General features: G+C 38.6%; 1 protein-coding gene across 31 annotated transcripts in view; it reads right to left on the bottom strand.

Moving 5' to 3' along the window:
• EHBP1 (EH domain binding protein 1) overlaps positions 1 to 19,855 on the bottom strand; it is a 207,745-nt gene that overhangs the window by 89,999 nt on the left and 97,891 nt on the right. For all 31 annotated transcript variants that reach the window (XM_086879111.1, XM_086879112.1, XM_086879114.1 and 28 more), the window contains one exon: positions 16,544 to 16,727. In XM_086879111.1, coding sequence (XP_086735237.1) covers positions 16,544 to 16,727 — 184 coding nt within the window. The remainder of the gene's footprint in view (positions 1 to 16,543; positions 16,728 to 19,855) is intronic.

The following is a 19,855-nucleotide window of genomic DNA, read 5'->3' as shown; positions in this document are numbered from 1 at the left end:
CCAGAGCCTACAGCTCACATGGGCTGCTGCCATTCAGCAGGGACCAGGAGCCTGGCAGAGCTTCCTTCCATGCTCTGGCCGCAGAGGAAGCAAGCTGGAAAACACCTAATTCCCACCATGCAACACTTCACACTGGCCTCTCTGTTCAATCACCTACCAAAAAAAAACCCTATTTCCCATTTTAAAAGTTAATACCAGCATGGAGGTCCTGGTATTAATCGTTCCATAAGCAACTCATGCACCAATTCCCCTATGTCAATCAGATCTCCTTGCAAGCACAGCATATTTTGCTTTTTTTCCTGGCACACAGCTATCTGAATACACAGGAAGTTCCATAACCACTAACAACTCTCCAAATTAAAAACTGTTCACGTTACAGCTCTCTGAGTTGTTTAGGAGACTGGCTATTGAGGATAACCCCACCACTGGAACTGCCCCTCATGAGGACTGCCAGAGAGGAAGGCTCTCTCCCCGTCAGCACATTTGCACAGAGTCACAAAGCCACTTTAAAATCTAGGATATGTTACAAAGGTTTTGTCATCTGCAAGGTGAGAGTTCAGGTCAAACTCAGGACAACAGTCAGAAAAACCCCACCAATTCCAGCTGGGTGAAATGAGGCATTTAGGCACACAGCAACATGTAAGCAACACTGGTAACCAAATCAGCTCTCAGCCACAGCAGAGATGTCACAGACTGAACTGAGAGACAAAGATTATCTTAGAAGGTTTTTTAAAGAAAAGACAGGATGCCAACACTTGAAAAAGCCTTCCCTACCAGAAACAGAATGCTTCACTCTCAAGCACCATTCATAAACAACACAGAAAACAAAAAAAGCATTACTAAACAAAGCAAGTGAAAAATTAAGGAATGACAGGCTTGAATATTCTTGCTTTAGTCGCCCAACAGAATGAGCATTATTTAAGCAGTGTGAAGGCAGATTGTTATCTTTACCTCTCTGAATAGTCCCTTATTCTGTGAATAGTCCCCACGGAATAACAGCCACTACTCAAGGATTCAATGGCTTAATGAACATAACAAGACTGGCACAATCTGGAGCTTAATTTGCATGCAGTTTGAATATTTTTGCTTTATTAGTTTCATTTCAAAATAAAAATACATGTAGAAGTACCAGCAATTCAAGTGCCACTTGGCTTAACATATATTTTTCCAGGAATTCTTACATTATTCAAATTTGCTAATTGCTAGGACTTGTTCAGCTAAAAGGAGAAATACATGTTAAATGAAAATATCCTTTTTGTTTTATAATATGTAATTAACACAAGCTTTTCTAGCTTCAACACTGTCAAATCTATCCTCTTGAAAAATACACACATAATTTTCATGCAACAAATTAAATTTGGTGTGGTTATGCTTTTAGCACTCAACAAGTAAAAGCTTGTAAATGAAAAGCTGAAGCATAAAGGTATGGCAAGTCTCATTTAAGAAATCAAAATCTTTGGAAGAGAGGAATTCTCTCCTGCAGAACTCAAGAAAAGCTGCTAATAATTAAATACTGCCTCTGATTAACACTTTACACTACATGTTTATGTTGAAAGTCCTTGTTTAAGCAGATTGTGATACAAACCTAATCAAATCACTATTTCATTCTCTTATGATGCCTGGCTAATAACCACACAACAGTTGGAAACTGTCAAAATATTTTACAGCTCAATTGTAATTCCCATCCAAGTCTAAGCATGCAGTAATTGGGCGTTAGCCACGTTCCAGGGGTGTTACAGCAATGCACAGCAGTCAAATCTTCTGGGTTTCATTTTTTTTTAGCACATGTAGAACTCCTAAATGATCCCTAGGATCTACTCCATAAAATTTTGAATTAAGTATTAGTACATTGTCCACAGAGATAGCTTTTTTCATTAACTTGACATAGTACTTACGTTAACATTTTTTAAAAATAGCTTGATATTTGGAACTACAGAATTTGTTCCTTTTCCTTGGTTTAAATTCCCCCATGAAAAAGTATTTTGTGAAATAAATAAAAAAAACCCACTTTGAGCAAAACATTACACAGCAAATTGTAATAGTATTATATTACAATATTATATTGTAATATATACACTATTGTAATCGTAAAAGACTTGAGACAAAATGCTGATTTCAACTTTGAGAAACAAATTTTGTGGCTCATACGTACATGGAGTATTCCAAGCTGAGTGAGAAAAGAAGGATACTGCTACAACAGGGTGATGTGAAGAACCAGACAGGGCTTTCAGCATGCACTGTTACTCCTGCAGTGTACACAATACTCGTGAGCACAGGAGCCAGATAATGGCCTGATGGGTTTTCCTGAACAGACAACTCCATAGGCATTGCTGATTGGAGTCTGTACTTCTCAGACAGTACCAGAGATACAGATCCATGACTCCCCAGTCTTTCAACACTGTTCCAATCATTAATCCATGCATTAACTGTCACTAACTCCCAGTGACAGGCAGATGACATCACTGGATCCCAAATACATTAATGTCCATCGGATTAAAATCTTTAAGTGGAGTTATGCCTTCAAGCTTCCACAAATGGAAGAGAGTGTTACATTTCAAGTGCCTTTTGGACTTAGTTTACACAGTGTGTAAAATAAAACTAAGCATTCCTGCCAGGTTCTCTATTGGTCCCCAGATGATGCAATGATTAATGTGTTGGGTTTGAGCTGCTTGTGACTCCAAACACTCATCTGCAGGCAGAACTAGGAAACACCTGGACAGAAGGACTACACCAGAAAACTTCAGTCTTTCAGACAGATATTAGAAGGAGCATCAGGGGAAGGCATCAACTGCTCTTTCTTGCATGGGGGCATGAGATGAGATTTATCAGAGAAGCCCAAAGAAGCTACAGAGGGTAAACCTTCAGCTAGCACAAATGCAGAAAACTCACACTCAAGCCTCATACATCATCTTCAACATGTCTGATCATGTCCAGCTGTTACAACATGTAGAGAACTTATCACTCACACATCTCAGTCTCCTGCAATACTTTTCACTGCACAAGCACCTCGGGATAGGTGGTGGATGGAAAAGAAGGGAGCCTTCATTCCTACACAGGAATTTCCATGCTTTGGGAAGTGTAAATTAGAGCATTACTACTAGTCTGACAGAAAGTTTGCTAATAAATGTGTAGCAACATATCTAATTGCATAATGAGAGATTAAATGATTATGACAGTCTTTGAAATGGGGAGAATAAAGGGAAGAGAAAGTTAATGTAAAGGGAGAGCTCTGGTAACACAGCAAACTAGCTGCAATTTCTAACTGTGGTAAATTTATAAAAGCCAACTGCTCTAAATAAGCTTCCAGTGGCATCTACGAAGTCTGTTCTAATACTGAGCATTAGTTCCAAGTTACACGAGCTTCTACAAATTATTTAAAGGTGTAGGACCCATCAAATTAAAAACACAAGCTTTTCACACTTCTAGGCAACATTCAGAAGCACCAGCCAAGACATGACTAGGAAACAAGCACAGCAATGTAATTTGATTAACATCTACCTTCCCTTTAAAGCTGTACAGGAGGGGAGGTCAAAGAGCAATTTTCCCTACAGTTACAATAAAACTTACAGAGCACTCAAACAGAAGTGCTGAAGCTCTAGGGGGAGAATGACAAGTTGACAGAGTGTGCATGCTGATTTAGTCATACTTTAGGTTCTCAATGAGTTACATTCACGTAAGTTTTTTTTCTTTACCACATGTAAATACTTAAAAAAAATTTAGCAGTGATTTTTTATTTTCTCCTGTTCATAAAACCTTGGCAGTGTTTGGTGCTGGTACTTAACAATCCCTTCTGCAAGTTTGGGAGTGGGTGGGAGGAAGCAGGAGGAGGAGTTCAGGTAGGCAAGGTTGGTCTCATCTGTCTCCCAAAACCTCTGTTGCAGCTGGTAGAGCCTGGCTATTAAGAAGACTTTTCAGAACAGAAGTCTAACATGCTGCAAGCAGATTGAGGAATGCTATCTCTGTCCCTAAGTTATGGAACACTACAGAGGCATTTTATGTCCAAAATCAGACAAAAGCAAATATTTGTAACTAACCACTACAAAAAAAAGGTCAATTCTTATGGAATCGAAACCTACTACTCATAGACAAACTTATCACCAGTTTTTAAATGTATCTTCTAAGCTGAGGACAAAACAAAATAAGACTATAGTAGGATTTGATCTCTTACTCTCTTTTTGCTCAATAAAGATGAAAATAACCCATTTAAACCCTTTTTTTTTTAATGTGAATCTATTTCTCAAATAGTTCCAAGCAGATAAGCATTTTCCAGTGTCATTTAGATCACCTGTCTGAGGATCCACACAGTCCATTAGTCATGCAGAGGTAGCAGCAAGGACAATGTTAAAGTTCTTAAGGATGTGAAATCTGGTCAGAAAATAGGCCTACTGCATCATCTTGCTTTATTCTTTTTCTTCTGCATTGGGCATGAAATGCTGGCAGAGCAACTGCCAGAGAAAGTGAGACTGAGGTGATGAAGGATGAATTACATTTCATTTGTACTCAAAAAAACCCCAAAATACCGAAACTCACACAAGACCCAAAATCCAGAGCAATAAATTTGTATGTCTGGGGACTAGTCATAGTACTGGTTTCCTCCAAAAAGGGAAGGAAACACTTCCAAAAGAGATGGAAGTTCTCTCAAGGTAACCCTATAATGTCCCATGTGTTGTATGCATTCCGTGACTCTTTAATGCTTGCAAAAAAAGACAGGTTGGGATTTAAAATCAACCACTTATATATCCAAGGAGACCAGAAATGCAAGAACATTTCAAAAATCTGGAGGCTCTCATTGGAATTATCTTCTATTATTCACACCTATTCCACATTCCGGTACTACCTTTGAAAATAATGGTAAGTATGTAAACACAGAAAAAAAACACTGTCCTAAAAGAAAACCCCAAACAACTTCTTTATAAAAGCCTAATCTTGTTGCTATATAGAAATATACCAGTTAAATAAAATAAAAGAAATAAAACCAGTTAAATGCATTTGCAGAGACAACTCCTTCCCTGAAAACCCCTCAAAAGCAATTTTTCTTCTTACTTTTGTTTGTTTGTTTTTTAAATGCTAGTGGCAATATTCCTTTAACATTTTAGATAGAGTGGAAAAGTTGTGGTTACAGTTACAACCACGCTGAGCATTGCAACAATATTTGGTTTGCCATGTTTTTCATATGTAAGCCTATCGATTGGGTTCTGATCTGCACCCATGTCTCAATAAAAGATTGAATCCCATTATGTCACTGAGTCACTGCTGTCAATGACAACCACGACAGACGATTTACCAATAGCACAGAGGGCCAGGAGAGCACTTTAGAAAAACACCAATTCTGTAACATTGCTTTACAGTGATAAAAACAAAGCTTCTCACAGAGTTCCTAAGAGCACTTTGGCAATGTTAGGAAGAGGGCTCATGGTGTTATGGAATATGGTTGAGTTATGAAGCTGATTCTAGAACAAAACACTTGAATTATGATTGAATTATAAGCCACCTCTATTGGATTGGTGTCTGAATTCACTTTCCAGAAAGATTGACTGTAGATAATAAACATATATTTTTTTTATATAAAGGCATATATATACATAATACTTATTTATTGCTATAAAGGTATACATATAATAGCTATACCTTTGTATGTATCTATATACACACTCAGAAAGAAAATATACGCTCCTCTCAATATATAAAAACCACCCCAAGCTTACCTGAAATAACAACAACACATTCTGACTATGTGTTTTTTAAGTAAAATTACTTTCATTATGCTCCAGAGGCATAAAATACAAGGCAGCTAATTGGAAAAAAAAGAAAGAATACAAAAATAGAACACTCTTTTTATTTATAATTTTTTATGGTGGTATAACATTTTAGGACATTTTAGAGGTTGTTTGGCTGAGTTAGATTCTAAGGATGTATTTGCATTGAAGCAAACCAAGAAACATGACTCTTACAAGGCTTTAAGATTACAGTTCCTCTTTTCAAAGCCTATTCAAAAGGTGTTGATGAAGTGAGGAAGAATGAAGATTTTAGCTAGCCTACCCAAGAAAAAGTGAGTGTACTCCTCCTTGTGGCTTGCCCTTTCAGCATACAAAAGAAACCAAGGGGTTAGAAACAACTCTAACCTGCCCCAGTTCACACTCCTGGAACCTTGGGTGGAAAGATTTCACTGCTCTGGGACAAAACTGAGGGGCAACTAGAGGACCTCAACTCCCCCTTGCCTTCAGTGGACTCTGCATTAAGTCTCAAGAATGCTCAGGAAAATTCAGGTGTGTAATAGTCAGCATCCAAACGTCCCTTCAAAATGTATTTCTGTGGCTGTGCTGTGTGCCTGTGACAGCCTCTCCCCCAGTTATGCAGGCACAATTTGAGCAGTTGTGTACACATCTGTAAGCTTAACGTCGGTCCCCACACTCAGCCCGCAGGGAAATAAAAAAGGCAACTTTCTACAGCCACAGTGGGCATTGATCCACACCATGCAAGCAACAGTGATGTGCTCTTGGTGCTAAAGATGCCAGGCATGCATATGAAGTTGCTCCTAGTCTCAAAATTAAACATTACAAGACCTTTACCAAAGTAAAAAAAATAGTAATGAAGCCTCTGGTACCTAGAGAGTTGTGTTCTTCAAGATATTCCACCCCAGGTAACAGCAGGGGGTTTTGGGGTAATTTTTTTGTTTTGATTTTATTTGTGTTTGGGTGAGGGGGGTGTTTGTGTCTGTTGAAACACTCCTTATTTTGGGGATGGCAGACATGTTACAACTACTGAGTATCCTGTGGCACAGCATCTGCGAGTGGGAACTCACAGCTCACCCCAGCAAGCTCTGCTCTAAAGGAGTATGGGGAGAGGCAAGATAAGTTGTATTAGAAGATGTTTCACCATGCTACATCCTCTGAATCCAAATGATTTCTACCCTGTGAGAGACTGCCCTCTCAACACCATAGCTCTCTTTAAAGTGGTGTAAGCATTTAATCAGTGAGTGCTTAATCAAGCTTTTAAATATTAAAGTTGAGCTAATATATTAAGCTCACCAATATTTTTTGTAACATTTACAAGGTGATTTCCTTAATGGCTTTGGTTTCTAGCTAGCTCCTTTAAAGCCCTTTCATTGAGCTAGAGCACATGATTTCATTCACACTTTAAAAGCTTTTCCTACACATGCCTTTCAAAGCTGATTTGTCTGAATTAGACATATGAATGATATCTAAATTCTGTGCATTACTCATTACTACAAACTATGAAGTATCATTCAGATGTTAACACAATTATCTGCTAAACTGCAGAGCAGCTCTTGTCAATAATGAAAGTAAAATAAAAACTAAAATACATTTGCATGTCCTCTTTTTATTGAGATAAAAACTGACTTGGTATATATAATGACACATAAAATTACTTAAGTTGAATCAGAAGGAGTTCTTGCTTTAAATATATTTTTAACCTTTTTTTCCCATTTATTAAGGGTGCCACTTTATTATTCCACTTTATTACAGAGTGCTTGCACTGTATTCACTTGAGATCCAGCTATATGCTTCTGCACAGGACAAATCAAACCATAAAATATTAGCAGGATCTGGATTTTGCATTCAAATGGCTGGTTCTCCAGCAAAACAACATCTCTTTTTTCCTGTATACTCCATTTTTGTTTTCCTTAGAACAACTCAGAAAAAATGTGAATCTAAAAATAAGGTACATGCCACAAACCCCTCAGACAGCTCATATAGTGACAGTTGCAGAGAACAGAGTTCTGCTGAAAGAATAGAGAGAAATAGATTTAAAAGGAGGCAGTGAATCAAAAAACCCTGCCTTGAGCTTGATGCCAACAAAAACCAGAATCACTCAGTTCCTTTGGACTGTTTTCTATTTATTTTCTTTTCTTTTATGCGGTTAATATTTTAGGAAATTGTTGGGTTTTTCCCCCCCTTTTTTTGTCACCACAGACACTCCCTTTAGGCAACCGTGCATCAACAATCCTCCCACGTTCAAAGTCGGCTACATCTGTTGCTCTTTCCCATTGTTGAAAATTCCTGCCTTAATCCTATTTGACTTTATTCATGCAAAGGTCATCCTGAATTCAACAAATGGAGGAGCGATAGCAGGCACACTGTTGAACATGGCTAAAAAATGCTCTTGTAGAACATGCAGCTAGTGTGCCGGCACTATCGCACAAGTACTCGCTTTATTATGCAGCCTCTTGTCACCAGAGCTCTGTTGCAGTATGAATTGGCAACACATTTCTCCTTGCAACTCAGGAATACAACATTTTCCTTCTAACTGACTCGATTTTCTCTCCCTTTAAAAAGGTTTGTGCTTAACTTGCATTTGCTGGTGGGTATGACTGCAACATACACATAGAATACCTGAGCGTTTCACACGCCCCAAGGCTGGGCTTCTGGCACCTATGGATTCCCTTTTTCTTCTGGATTTTACCTTTGAGTATATCTAGCTTCACAAATCTGTTTCACTAACCTGCCCACCTAAAACTAATGGTGATCACAATTTTAAATAAATTAGGCAAAATTCTATCTAAAAATACTTCTACAAAGCACGGCAGAATAATACAAATATATTATTTTAGGGGCATCATTGCACCACAGATCTGCTTACAAATGGCATCTATTTTGGTTTTAGACTTTCTTTTCTTGCAACAAAAAGCATTCTGGCTTAGACCTGTGATTTATTCCTATGCTTAAGCATCTGACCCAAACCAAAGAACACTTAGCAGGAACAGTGAATTAGTAAGCAAACCAAAGTTAACTATCAGACTGATTTATGAAGGGAAGATAATTATTTTTGTAATATGTCCATAACTCATCATGACAGAAGCAAAGCAGTGTTTATTCATGCACACTTATTTCCAATTTGGGGTGCTTGCCAACCAGGATGAACCAAACCCATCCCTCAGGCAAGCAGAGAACCAGGCACATTGTTAATGTGCTCCTTTCACTGAGGGCTGCACGGGGGCCATGGATGAGCCACGGATGGGGGAGAGAGCACCCAGGACTTTATCTAAACAGGCCTCAGCCTGAGGTAACAGCTCACATGCCACAATGTCAACTTCTATAAATTGTGCTGAGGTCCTTGTTACGTGCAGGGGAACATTGGAAAGAATCAAGTTTTCACTTTAAAAGCTGTCCTGTACTCTGCATGTGTGGCTCCTGTTAAGGAACCTGAAAATAAGGTATCAAAACTGTACAGAAAAAAGACAGATTTTTTTTTTCCAGGTTTTTGTTGCAAAGATTTTGAGGATTTTTGTTTTGATGATGGTTTAAGAAGGCCTTAGGAGAGGAGAAGTGTTCCTTAATTCTTCCACTTTTTAAAGAGCAAAGCTTGAACTCAACATGAGTCTGTGAAGCCCAGCATGAGAATCAAAGCCCTCCAGGTCACAAACCACAGAAGGGTCTCCAGCACCTACATCAGGAACCCGTGGTCTTGTGCCATCTGCCTGCTTCCCCACAGCTCCTTTCTGCCAGAGAAGAGAAGGCAAATAACTTACAGGAAATAGAGTAAAATAAAAGGTGCTCACTGGGGGTAAGGATTTTCAGACAACATCTCCCAGAAGATGGCCTAGATCTCACCAGAGCTGGCCCAGTGCAGCTGTCATTTAGATGTCTGGGGAGGCCTGGACTGCTTCAGCTGTGCCAAGGAGTGGCTGTGCCCAATCCCCTTGTCTGGGAGGGAAACCAAACTGCCGTGGAAGCACTGATATTTAGGAAATGCAGCACTCCAGAAATCTCAGTGCACCTTTTCCACAAATACTGAAGTAGCATTTTATGACAACAAATCTAAGATCTATAATTTGGTAAGTTAAATTTAAAATATGAAAAGCAAGGCTGGAATGTCACAACGTTGATGCAGTTACCAAACCTTAACTTGCAAAGGGATTTTGCAGAAATGGTAACTGGTGCAACCCAGAACTGCTGCAGGCACTGACAAAGTTTCCATCCATTTCAGCAGGAGCTACCATTGCACCAATAATGCACAAATACCTTAAAGAGCAATTATGAAAATGGCAGAAGCAGTCAAACATTTATCAACCTGAACATTATGTATATTAATTTGCAATGAAAAATATTTTTCCAGGACAGCTCTGGAGACCTGTTATCTGCATCCCCACTACTAATAAGGACCTAAAGAAGAAAAAGTCAAACACTTAAATAGCAGCACTTAAAGTTGCCAAATTAAGTGTTCAAATTATGGTTACAAATGCATTTTTATTAATACCCTTTGTATAATAGCATATATATATTTTTTTGAATAAAAACTGAGGTCCACAAAAAATCCACCTCCAGATTACTGTATGCTAATGATTTTGAGTCCTCAGTTGAGCCACCTAAGACTTGACCTTACAGAGAACTGTTTGTTTAGGATAGTTCATGTGACAGAAAGCATCACTCTCTCAGCTGCATGGCACTTCAGTCAGGCCAACAGCTCTGTTAATTTATCTGGGTTGGATAAAGCTGTGAACTTGAGAAAAAAAACAAAACAAACCAACAACAAACAAACCACCACAGTTCAAAATCTGGTTCAAGAGATTCGCTTAGCACCAGGCATAAGGAGCTCATGACAGAGGGAAGGATCCCATTCACAGCTCCTGGGCAGCATTTAATCGTCACAGAAAGCAGTGCCTTTCTCTGGCCCTTGGTCCAGCACACAGCCTGGACCAGTTCCCTGTGGAGCAGAACATACAGGGTGGCATGAGCCACCACGTTGATGTGTTTCCATCCAGGTAATACTCCAGCTTCTGGGACAAAGAGGGAAATAAGAGGCTGAACATGGAAGCAGCTCAGCTCAGCTTCAGTCCTAGGAAAAACTCCTGCTACAGGAACATTTGGGCAAATTGTTGATGGTTTTAACCCTCAAATTCTGAAGGAAGCATCTCTCTTAGAGATAATGTGACTACAGCGCAGCACCTAAATCTTTGTGACAGCATGGGCACAAGATACTTCAGTCAGAAGGGCAGAAAGCCACACAGAACATGGAAGGGCTTGGTTTCCTCTACAGTCTTGATGTTAGCACAAATCATGGGAATAATATGAGGGCAACATAGTCAAGTTCATAAACACCATTTAAAACTCATGAAAACAGTAATAGGGAATTACTTAAGTATTGGATTAAAAAAATGGAACCTCTTTTATCCTTTAACACTTGAAAAGGAGCAAGTTGAATGACTCGTCTGTGCTTCCATATGATTATCTCACTATCTCTCTGTTCATATTATGTGTGCAGCTTGTCTTTCTTGCTATTAAAGGAAAAAATGTCTTTGGGCTGCATGCAAAGATTTTCTCAGAGTACCTTTTTTTTTTTTTTAATTTAAGTTCATTAGAGCAGATATTTTCCAATTCTATCCAGTACCTTCCAGGTCTTTCTTGGGCTTGAACCATCTGTCTACAAAGGGAGTGACAAAAATTTCATGAAAAGAAGCTGTACGGCTCCTTTGTAGCAAATTTGAAGCTGAAAAGGAGCAAAATCAAGGAAGAAGATGTTCCAGAGAGCTGGGAAGTTCCTATGTGAATGAACAACTGGAGATACTTTTGATACCAAGGGACAGTGAGTGATCTTCATCTCCCATGTGGAATTTACTGTCATTCCTCCACTCAGCTGCATTACTGCATGTGTGTTGTAGGAGGAAGACTTGCTACTGTTTGGTCACATAAGGTTGGTAAGCTTAAGGTAAATAAAAGTGGAGAAATCAAGCAGCTGGAGACTTTAGGAACCCTGATATCTTGGGAGCTGTAGGGGAAGCTGCCACTTCTCCCCCTTCCACTAAAACTACATGTTTTGTGCTCTAAGCATTTATTCTGGCTTAGAATGAATGAGGAAAAAAAAATAAATTACAGGTTCCTTGTTGTTCCCTCAAGAAGTATCTGAGAATTTATCTTCTTTGATAAGGAAGAAATTTGTACCTGCTTTGCTGCTTGAAGGACAAACTGACTATCAGGCAGAAATCTTTCTGGACAGCCTGAACATCCTGAAGCATTGCAGATACACAGCAGATTACCAAGGATACTGCATGGAGGTGGATCATTACATGTCATGCAGAAAATGATTCTGTATTTCCTGTAAATGTTTCATTAGAGCTTAAACCAGCTAGCTTGTCTGGCATGAGAGAGCAGATTATTACTTGGCATGCAAAACAATTAATTTTAGTTATAAAATGAGAGACAGAGAGAGCTTTAACAATGATAATGACAAACTGAGATGTTACTATTGGCTTTGGGCTGCTATGTGAATGTGTATTCTCATCATCCACTGACTTAAAAGGCCATCACAAGTTCTTATCTAAGAGCACCAAAACCAATTCCAGTGTTTTCATGACTACTAGCAACACCATGACCTTAATAAAGGCAAAAATGGTGTATACAATACTGATAGTCTTAAGCTGATTTATCATCCTGTCCTGGTGCCATACACCTTCATCAGTTGCAAGGAATAACTAAAAATCCATTCAAGGTATAGTTCAAAAAGCATCTTTTGGTCTGATATCAACTTTATGTCTGTTCTTATAATCATGTATTGCCAGAGAAACATCTATCCCCATGATGGAGTGCAGGAGTTTCATTTACTGAGAGATTCTGGGCAGGCAACTGTGAGATGGAACTCTGGGAGCTCCCAAATCCCAGGCTGGCAGCTTGTCAGCCTGCAGCAGCTACTCTGTAAGGCATGTCTTAACCAACACAGGCTTCCAGACCCTGAAGGTGGGAGAAAGGATGCGAGACCAAGCTGGATTCACCAAATATAACACGTTTGCTCTCAGTAAGTTAATGGTAATGGCAGAAAACTCCTGGTTTCATGAGACATCAACAAGAGCTTTAGCTAAAGTCTGGCAATAAACTGAATATACCAAATCCCAAGAAAAGCCTCTCTCAGAATTGTTTCCTCAAGTGAAGGGCATATACTATCCTTCAAAGGAGTCAAAGAGTATATGTTAATCCAGGACAAGAAGTATTTTCTTCTAACACTTAAAAATAACTATGGTTGAAGAAGCTTACCTGTTTCTTCCTGTTCCCTAGTAAATAATTCTTTACCTCCTACTTAAATTCAGTAGCATTCCTGCCCCCTCATTCTCACAAGGACAATAAAATCCTTGATTGTGGAGAGACAGACTGCTTTAGCTCCTCTACCTCGAGACATAGTTGCCAGCTCTGGGATCTTCTTTCAAATAAATTCAACATCATGCGGAGAGGAGATTTGAAACTGGCTGAGACTTCACCCTGCTTGAGTTCTTATGTGTATTTTGTAATCAGCTAAAGCAATGATGAGCACCAATACACATGCTATGTACTGGTCTGATACCACATTTTGAGACTGAGACCACATTTTTTTCCACAAAGTCAGCAAGTGGGGGAAATTTAATGTTTATCACCTCTGTGAAAGGCAGAACCTGGTTATCCAAACCGTGTAAAGAACAGTAACAGATGTATGACAGTAACATGCACAACAAGGCTTCAGCACAGTTGGGCTTGACAGCACTGTAGAAGTTTGATGACTGAAGAGCTTAATTACAGCTTTGCACTTTGTCAGACTCACCTAAACAGAGTCAGCATACCATAGTTTTCAAGTCATTTGAGATGATTAACTGTGGGGTAACTCCAGATCTCAGACTCTGCATTTTAAGCTCTCTCTGATGACTCAGATTAGTTTGGAGGAGGTACACAAAACAGGAGAGAATTAAGATATTCCTTTAGGAAGTGTGAATAGATAAAAACATTCCAAAGCAAAACTTCCTCCAAACTCAGATATAGCAAATACTTAGCTAATTCTGTGAGCTGAAGAGCTGGACCTCTACAGAGTGCTAAACCCTGCCTTTATCTAAGATAGATAATTGACCCTTCCTCACCAATACAGCTGACAGGAGATCTTTAAGTGATCAAAAGGGCCTGCTCAAGGGGAAGACACTGAAGAGGCTTAGAAAGGGTTTGCTACCACAGGTAACTGACTGCTCATCACTTAATAAATTTGCTGGTGTGTAGATGGCAATGAGTGTTTGTGTTTTTTGGATTCAGCCAACATGACAAACACTGATAGGATGTGAAGGAAAAATGAGCATCAAATACTTTGACAAAGACTTGCAAAGGAGCTTTTGGAATATCTTTCCTTAAACTCTGAAGTTCTGAATATTAATGCTGCGTTTGTGTAGTTTAAAGATTAGCATTTCTGCTCCACAGACATTTCCTATGACAACCACCAAGACAAGGAATTGAACCTGCTGAAACCACTTAGCCACTGGTATAACTCACAAAGCCTTCTGTGCACAGCAAACTTGGACAGAACACTAAGACACATGATTTAACCTCCTTCTACCTAAGTTTACCTCTATAGGACTAATCTCCTACATAAGGGCATGTACTACGTTCATGTTTATATAGTGCCTATACCTTTGGATGGAAGTTTTTCTGGAGTTGCCAAACATTGTCTCTATTATTGAGCAATAAACAAGTCATTTGTGCCAACACTCCAAGTCCCACCTGGGCACTGTTTTGTACTGTTCTGTGAGAAAAAAGTTTCTTTTCTTTTAAATGCCAGTACTTTTCCAAATTTCAAAAAGCATTCCAAGTAAAGTGCTTTTGATCTGAGTGCAAAACAATTCAAGCACAGAAAAGAGACTACGCTTACAGAAAGCTTTCTGCATTGCAAGTGACCGTACAATATTTTAACACACCCACTCAGCAAAACTTTCTACTGTAATATAATAAACCAGGGCCCTGCATCTGCCTTGGACCCTTCCCTAATGTCTCCTATCCTCCAAAATCCTGTTAAAAAAATTAATTAAAGCTTTCCTATAAAAGAACATGTGAGCACGGAGCTCCACCTTCCCTCCCAGCCCTAATGAAAATCAGTGTTTCAGTACGTGGACCTCTGCTGATCTCAGCAGTGCCTCAGGGGCAGAAAGGTGGGCTGTAAGCAGGCAGGCACCAAAAAAATTCACCAGGTAACACCACACAGAAAAGCAGGAACTACCTGACTGTCCATAACAGCACGGTCTTCTCAGATAATTCAATCCTGAATCTTTTCTTAATCAATTCCAACTTTATGACATGCTAAAGCTTGATCTAGGGAAGACAAAAACTACAACAACCAAACTTGGTACTAACATGTTATTTCAGCACAGTGAGGACACTTATAAAACAGAGAGACACATTTCCTTGGATACACATCTGCAAAAAAACCACCTTTCAAACAATGAGCAAAGGGGACATGATTTCCACCAAACAATCTGATAAAAATCTCCACACATGTCTCTTCACAGTCTTGGTAGTACCAGAAAGCTTTGCTTTGGCCATTCTGCTTGACTCAAGAGCCAGACTCCACCAGAAATCAAATAATGTGTCACTTTTCTTGCAGAAACTCATACAGAAATTGCAACTAACAGGGCTGAACCCCATTTCAGAGTGTTATAAAACTGCTGTGCTTTGATTTCATATATCCCTGGTTTTAGCTTTGCATATGAAGAATAACTTGTGAAGTGTACTTGTGGTCTTACCCCGCTGTTCTGTTTTGCAGTGAGCAGACAGAGATTGGGTTTCTAGTCTCATACTCTTTAGCCTGATTGAGTGGTAAAATGACAACAAGATCAGAGCCTGAGTGGACAAGGACATGTGAGCAATCTGGCTGAGTAATTACACAATGAAATGATAGATATGACAAGTAGCTTCCCTCAGTTCTGGAAGTGGAGTACAACAGCTCTGATTCAAGGCAAACCAGAGGATAATGTGAATACACTGGGCAAGACACACTGGAAGGGAGGTGTTCTGTCCTCATCTTCCTACCTTTAAAACAACATATGGCATTCATTTCTAAGAAAGGTCTGTTAACTTATGCTATTAAATGCTTACTTTGCTTAAAGAAAAAGCACAAGTGGTGCTAACTGCTGAAACACTGGAGCTGAAATCCACACTGACAGAAGTTGGCTGTTGCAGTAATAAAACACCCACACCTCACGTTACCTCTTCCACTGAAATTAACTCTGATTTTCCCATGAGAAACATAAATGGATGTGCATATGTAAGTATCTTTAGTCTGGACATTCCTAGTAAACAGTTAACCTTATCTTAAGGTAGACTAATTTTTCTTTTTTTTTTCTTTTTTTAGATTACTTCAACATAGCTTTGGAATTGGACATATATTAATCCCAATACAAATAAACTGTATCCAGTACTAAGCTTTTAAAACCCAGATTTATGACAGAAATGTGGAGACAGACTCTTCAACAGAGGCAAGGTTTAGGAGCATTAAACTAGATCAGGACAAAGCACTGTTCAACATGATTTTCTTCCTTCTCCACAGCATATCCAGCTGTTCTGTAACATTGGTTACTAGAAGATTCACTTCTTTGAAACTGCAGATGCTGTTACTGTTGTCATTAAATCCTGAAAGAAAAAATACAAGCTCCTACTCCTCCCTATGATCCAAGTGAATAGAGACAAGCCAATACCTTATTAAATACTGGCAAAGCATTTAAAATGCCTGCGGAAATAAACAGGATGTTTACAATGCACAGAAAGGTACTGTTACGAACAAAGACAAAATTTTGGTAAGAAAAGCTTACCTTAGGAGAGGAGGAAAGCTCCCTTGATGCAGGAATTGCTGAAATGTTCTCACCCATGCCCATCTCTGTCTTTGGCAAGAGGTTTGGGGGTTCAGGAGCCTTTCTTTTCATCTTCTTTTCTGGTTCTTGCAGAGCAACTTTAATTAAAGCAGGGCTTGATTTTGGTTCATAAAATGGATTTGATCTAATTAAAAGAAGGGAAACACATTTCTTTGCTATCTCCTTGGAAATAAAACCAAAAATAAGACCTGCTTAGGAAAGCCAATGACTAAAATGCTTTTATTATCCCACATAAGAATGTTTAACCTTTATACACTTTTAAATACTACATTTTCATACAATTGAAAAGTGAGTTACAACAGCTAAAACTGCATTATTCAGTCATAATTTCCATATTTTTTATAAAGTCCTGTAAATTGCAGAAGTTTTATCAACTGCATAAAGCTAATTCTTCAATTATACTTTGCTATCTATCAAAGAGTGATCTGATTTTATGACAAGATCAATACCAAAGAATGTGAGTGAAGCTGCTGGGTGTTTAACACTCTAATGAACAGAATAAAGACAGCTTGGTTAGAACAATTAAGAATCATCCCACTGGTACAGTCATGCTCCCACAGGGCTTTAGAGGCCTCACTCTTGGCTGTCCAGTTTTGAAAAGTTTGGCCTCCACGGGTACACATTCAGCCTCAAGTATATTTCAAACTCTGTAGTTTACAGGCACCACACCATTTTAAGAACACTCCTTAGGTAAGAGAATAGTGTAAGAAATCCACATCTGACTTGCATATATGTCTCTGCAGACATAAGCAGGAATCACCTGTCTATTTTGAAAGTGCTTTTTATAACCAAACCTTATTTGAGAGCATTACAGAGTAAGCATCTTCCACCAAGCAAATGCAGTCCAAAGAATTATCCTTAATTTGTGTGTTCATGTTCCAACTCTGCATTTGTACTACCCTAAATAAATAAATAAATAAATACCTCCACAGCCAAATTTTATGATAGCTTGATACATCAAATATCAACCAATCAATAATATATCAAATAATGGCTTCTACACACTTAGTAGAGCCAGCAGCTTTGTATCCTGCAAGGATATTTAAGGAAATCTTTTTTTGCACTGAATTATTTCCTTTTTAATACTATTTGCTTTTCATATTTTGCAATCAAAATCTGGACAGTTAGTTTATTCTTTTCTAGTCCCTCTTTCTCATGGAACATATATTTATCACATATCTCAAACTATGATTCCAAACAATCTAGTTGCATACAGTTATTACATGCAGTGTAACCAACCACAACAAATAACCTCAGTCCCTTGAAGTCCCTTAGAATTCAACTTTGGATGGAAACACTAATGTATTAGATAAGGGCCTACCTAGCTAGATCCATTCACAAGTTCCCTCTCAGGATAAGGGTCAGGAGCCAGCACACACTATTTTTAAGAACTACAGCAGCAGTAAAAAAACAACTATTCATCCAGTTGCCTTCCACACAACACCAAATTTCTCTCCTTTGTACTTGTAATATGAAAATATCTTTCAGTCTCATAGACAAACTTTAGAGTTTATTTTATTGCAATTTACAGTCATCCTGTTCTCACTGAGAAAAAGCAAGTAATTAATAACGCACATCACAGAAATCTGCTTTTGAAAGGCAATGTTTACCAAAGCACGTAAGTGAAAATCAGGCACAAAATCTCCAGACCTTTCTAAGAACCTGCTGCTTCTGCTCCTTACAGAAAAAGATATCCAACTTCTGAAGCAAAAGGAAAGACTAACACTAAAATAACTCATTTGTTGACTGAAGGCAACTTTCAGGTGTTTCCACTTTGCTGCCTGTGAAGTGCAAAGCCACCAGTGCAATCAAAACTAAAGGCAACCAAAGTAACAAATTTAAATAAATAATTTAAATAAAATTAAATAAATTAAATAAATAAATAAAATGAAATAAATTAAATAAATAAACAGAAAGGTGTTTTCCATGGAAGGCAGTAGGAAAAGGAGGTATTCAGGCTGGAGTGGAGAATGCATGCAGTTGTCAGTAGCTCTAATTTAGCTGACAGCCCAGGTCAGCTGCCTTCAGACACCAGAGAGTTCAAAGGGAGGTGAAAATGAAGATAAAAGAGATAAAGGCTGGAGAACAATGCATTCTATAGGACAGCACAAGGTTTTATTTAGTTCAACAAGTCAGCCTTCGGAACAGCCAACAGGCACAGCATGTTTGGCAGGAATTTACCTCTGAATTAGAAAGGTGTATTTGTAAGGTGTTAAAATTATTTCGGTATGAGAAAAAGCCCAACACCTTATCAGTGAGAGTAAACAGGCTTGGAAGAATCATCTTTTGAACTTTTAAGCTCTAGAACTGCCTGCACTGCAGGTGTCATCCTGAAGAACTGTACCCACCAGAAGGAAGTGCTATAAGGAGAGAAGCCTTCTTCTCTAGAGAAGAACTTGCCTGAAAGCCAGACTAAACCCCCACATTTTGGTCACAGAAACAGACACAGGTACATGCACAGAACAGACATGCACATGTGCTACCTTCTACTTTCCTCTCTGTACTACCCTTAATTGGTCTTACAAATATAGAGCAAGATTTTTGAAAAATAATACCAATACACAAAAAAACAACCAAAATGGTTCTTTCCTGAACAAACTATGAGGTTTGTAGTCATGAAGAACTGATACACACAGCAGAGTTTAGTCCAACAGCTTCCACACAGCTCTACAAGAAATTAAGCATCTGAAAAGTCTGGTTGAAAAGAGCCTTAGCTGGAAAATATTAAAGCACTTTTCTCTGAGGCCAGCCCCATATTTACTGGCTCTGTGAAGTTATTTAATGGATTCACATAAAATGATTTGTCTGAAGAGACACTAGACTGTCCTCCACAAAATTAAAACATTTCAGACCTGACAAGATACCTGGCATTAAACTGTCACTGACAATGTGACAAAATGGCTTGTGGCTTCTTGTGCAACAGGCAACTTCAGCAGATAGCAACTGGATAGCCTTGCCAATTACACAGCATAATTCTAAGCCATACAGTGATTAAAGAGATAAGAAGCCACTGAGACAAATTATATTGGAATGCAAGTTTTATTCTGACCAATTTAAAAATTATTTTGATCAGTCTTACCAGTTAGCTGAAAAAAAAATTAAAAAATAAACATTTTACTGAGGAGGAAACCCAAAGCTGTCATCATGGCAGGGCTAAAAGGTCAGGCAATATTGCCAACTAGAAGTACTAAGGTTGAAAGCATTATACATGAAGCAGTTGTGAGCTGTGCTATTTTCAAATAATTAACTTCA

This window comes from Cyanistes caeruleus, chromosome 2 (genome assembly GCF_971803275.1).
Source record: "Cyanistes caeruleus chromosome 2, bCyaCae1.hap1.1, whole genome shotgun sequence".
Taxonomy (NCBI): Eukaryota; Metazoa; Chordata; class Aves; order Passeriformes; family Paridae; genus Cyanistes; species Cyanistes caeruleus.
Note: the sequence above shows the minus strand (reverse complement) of the source record. Positions and strands in the feature narration are given on the sequence as shown.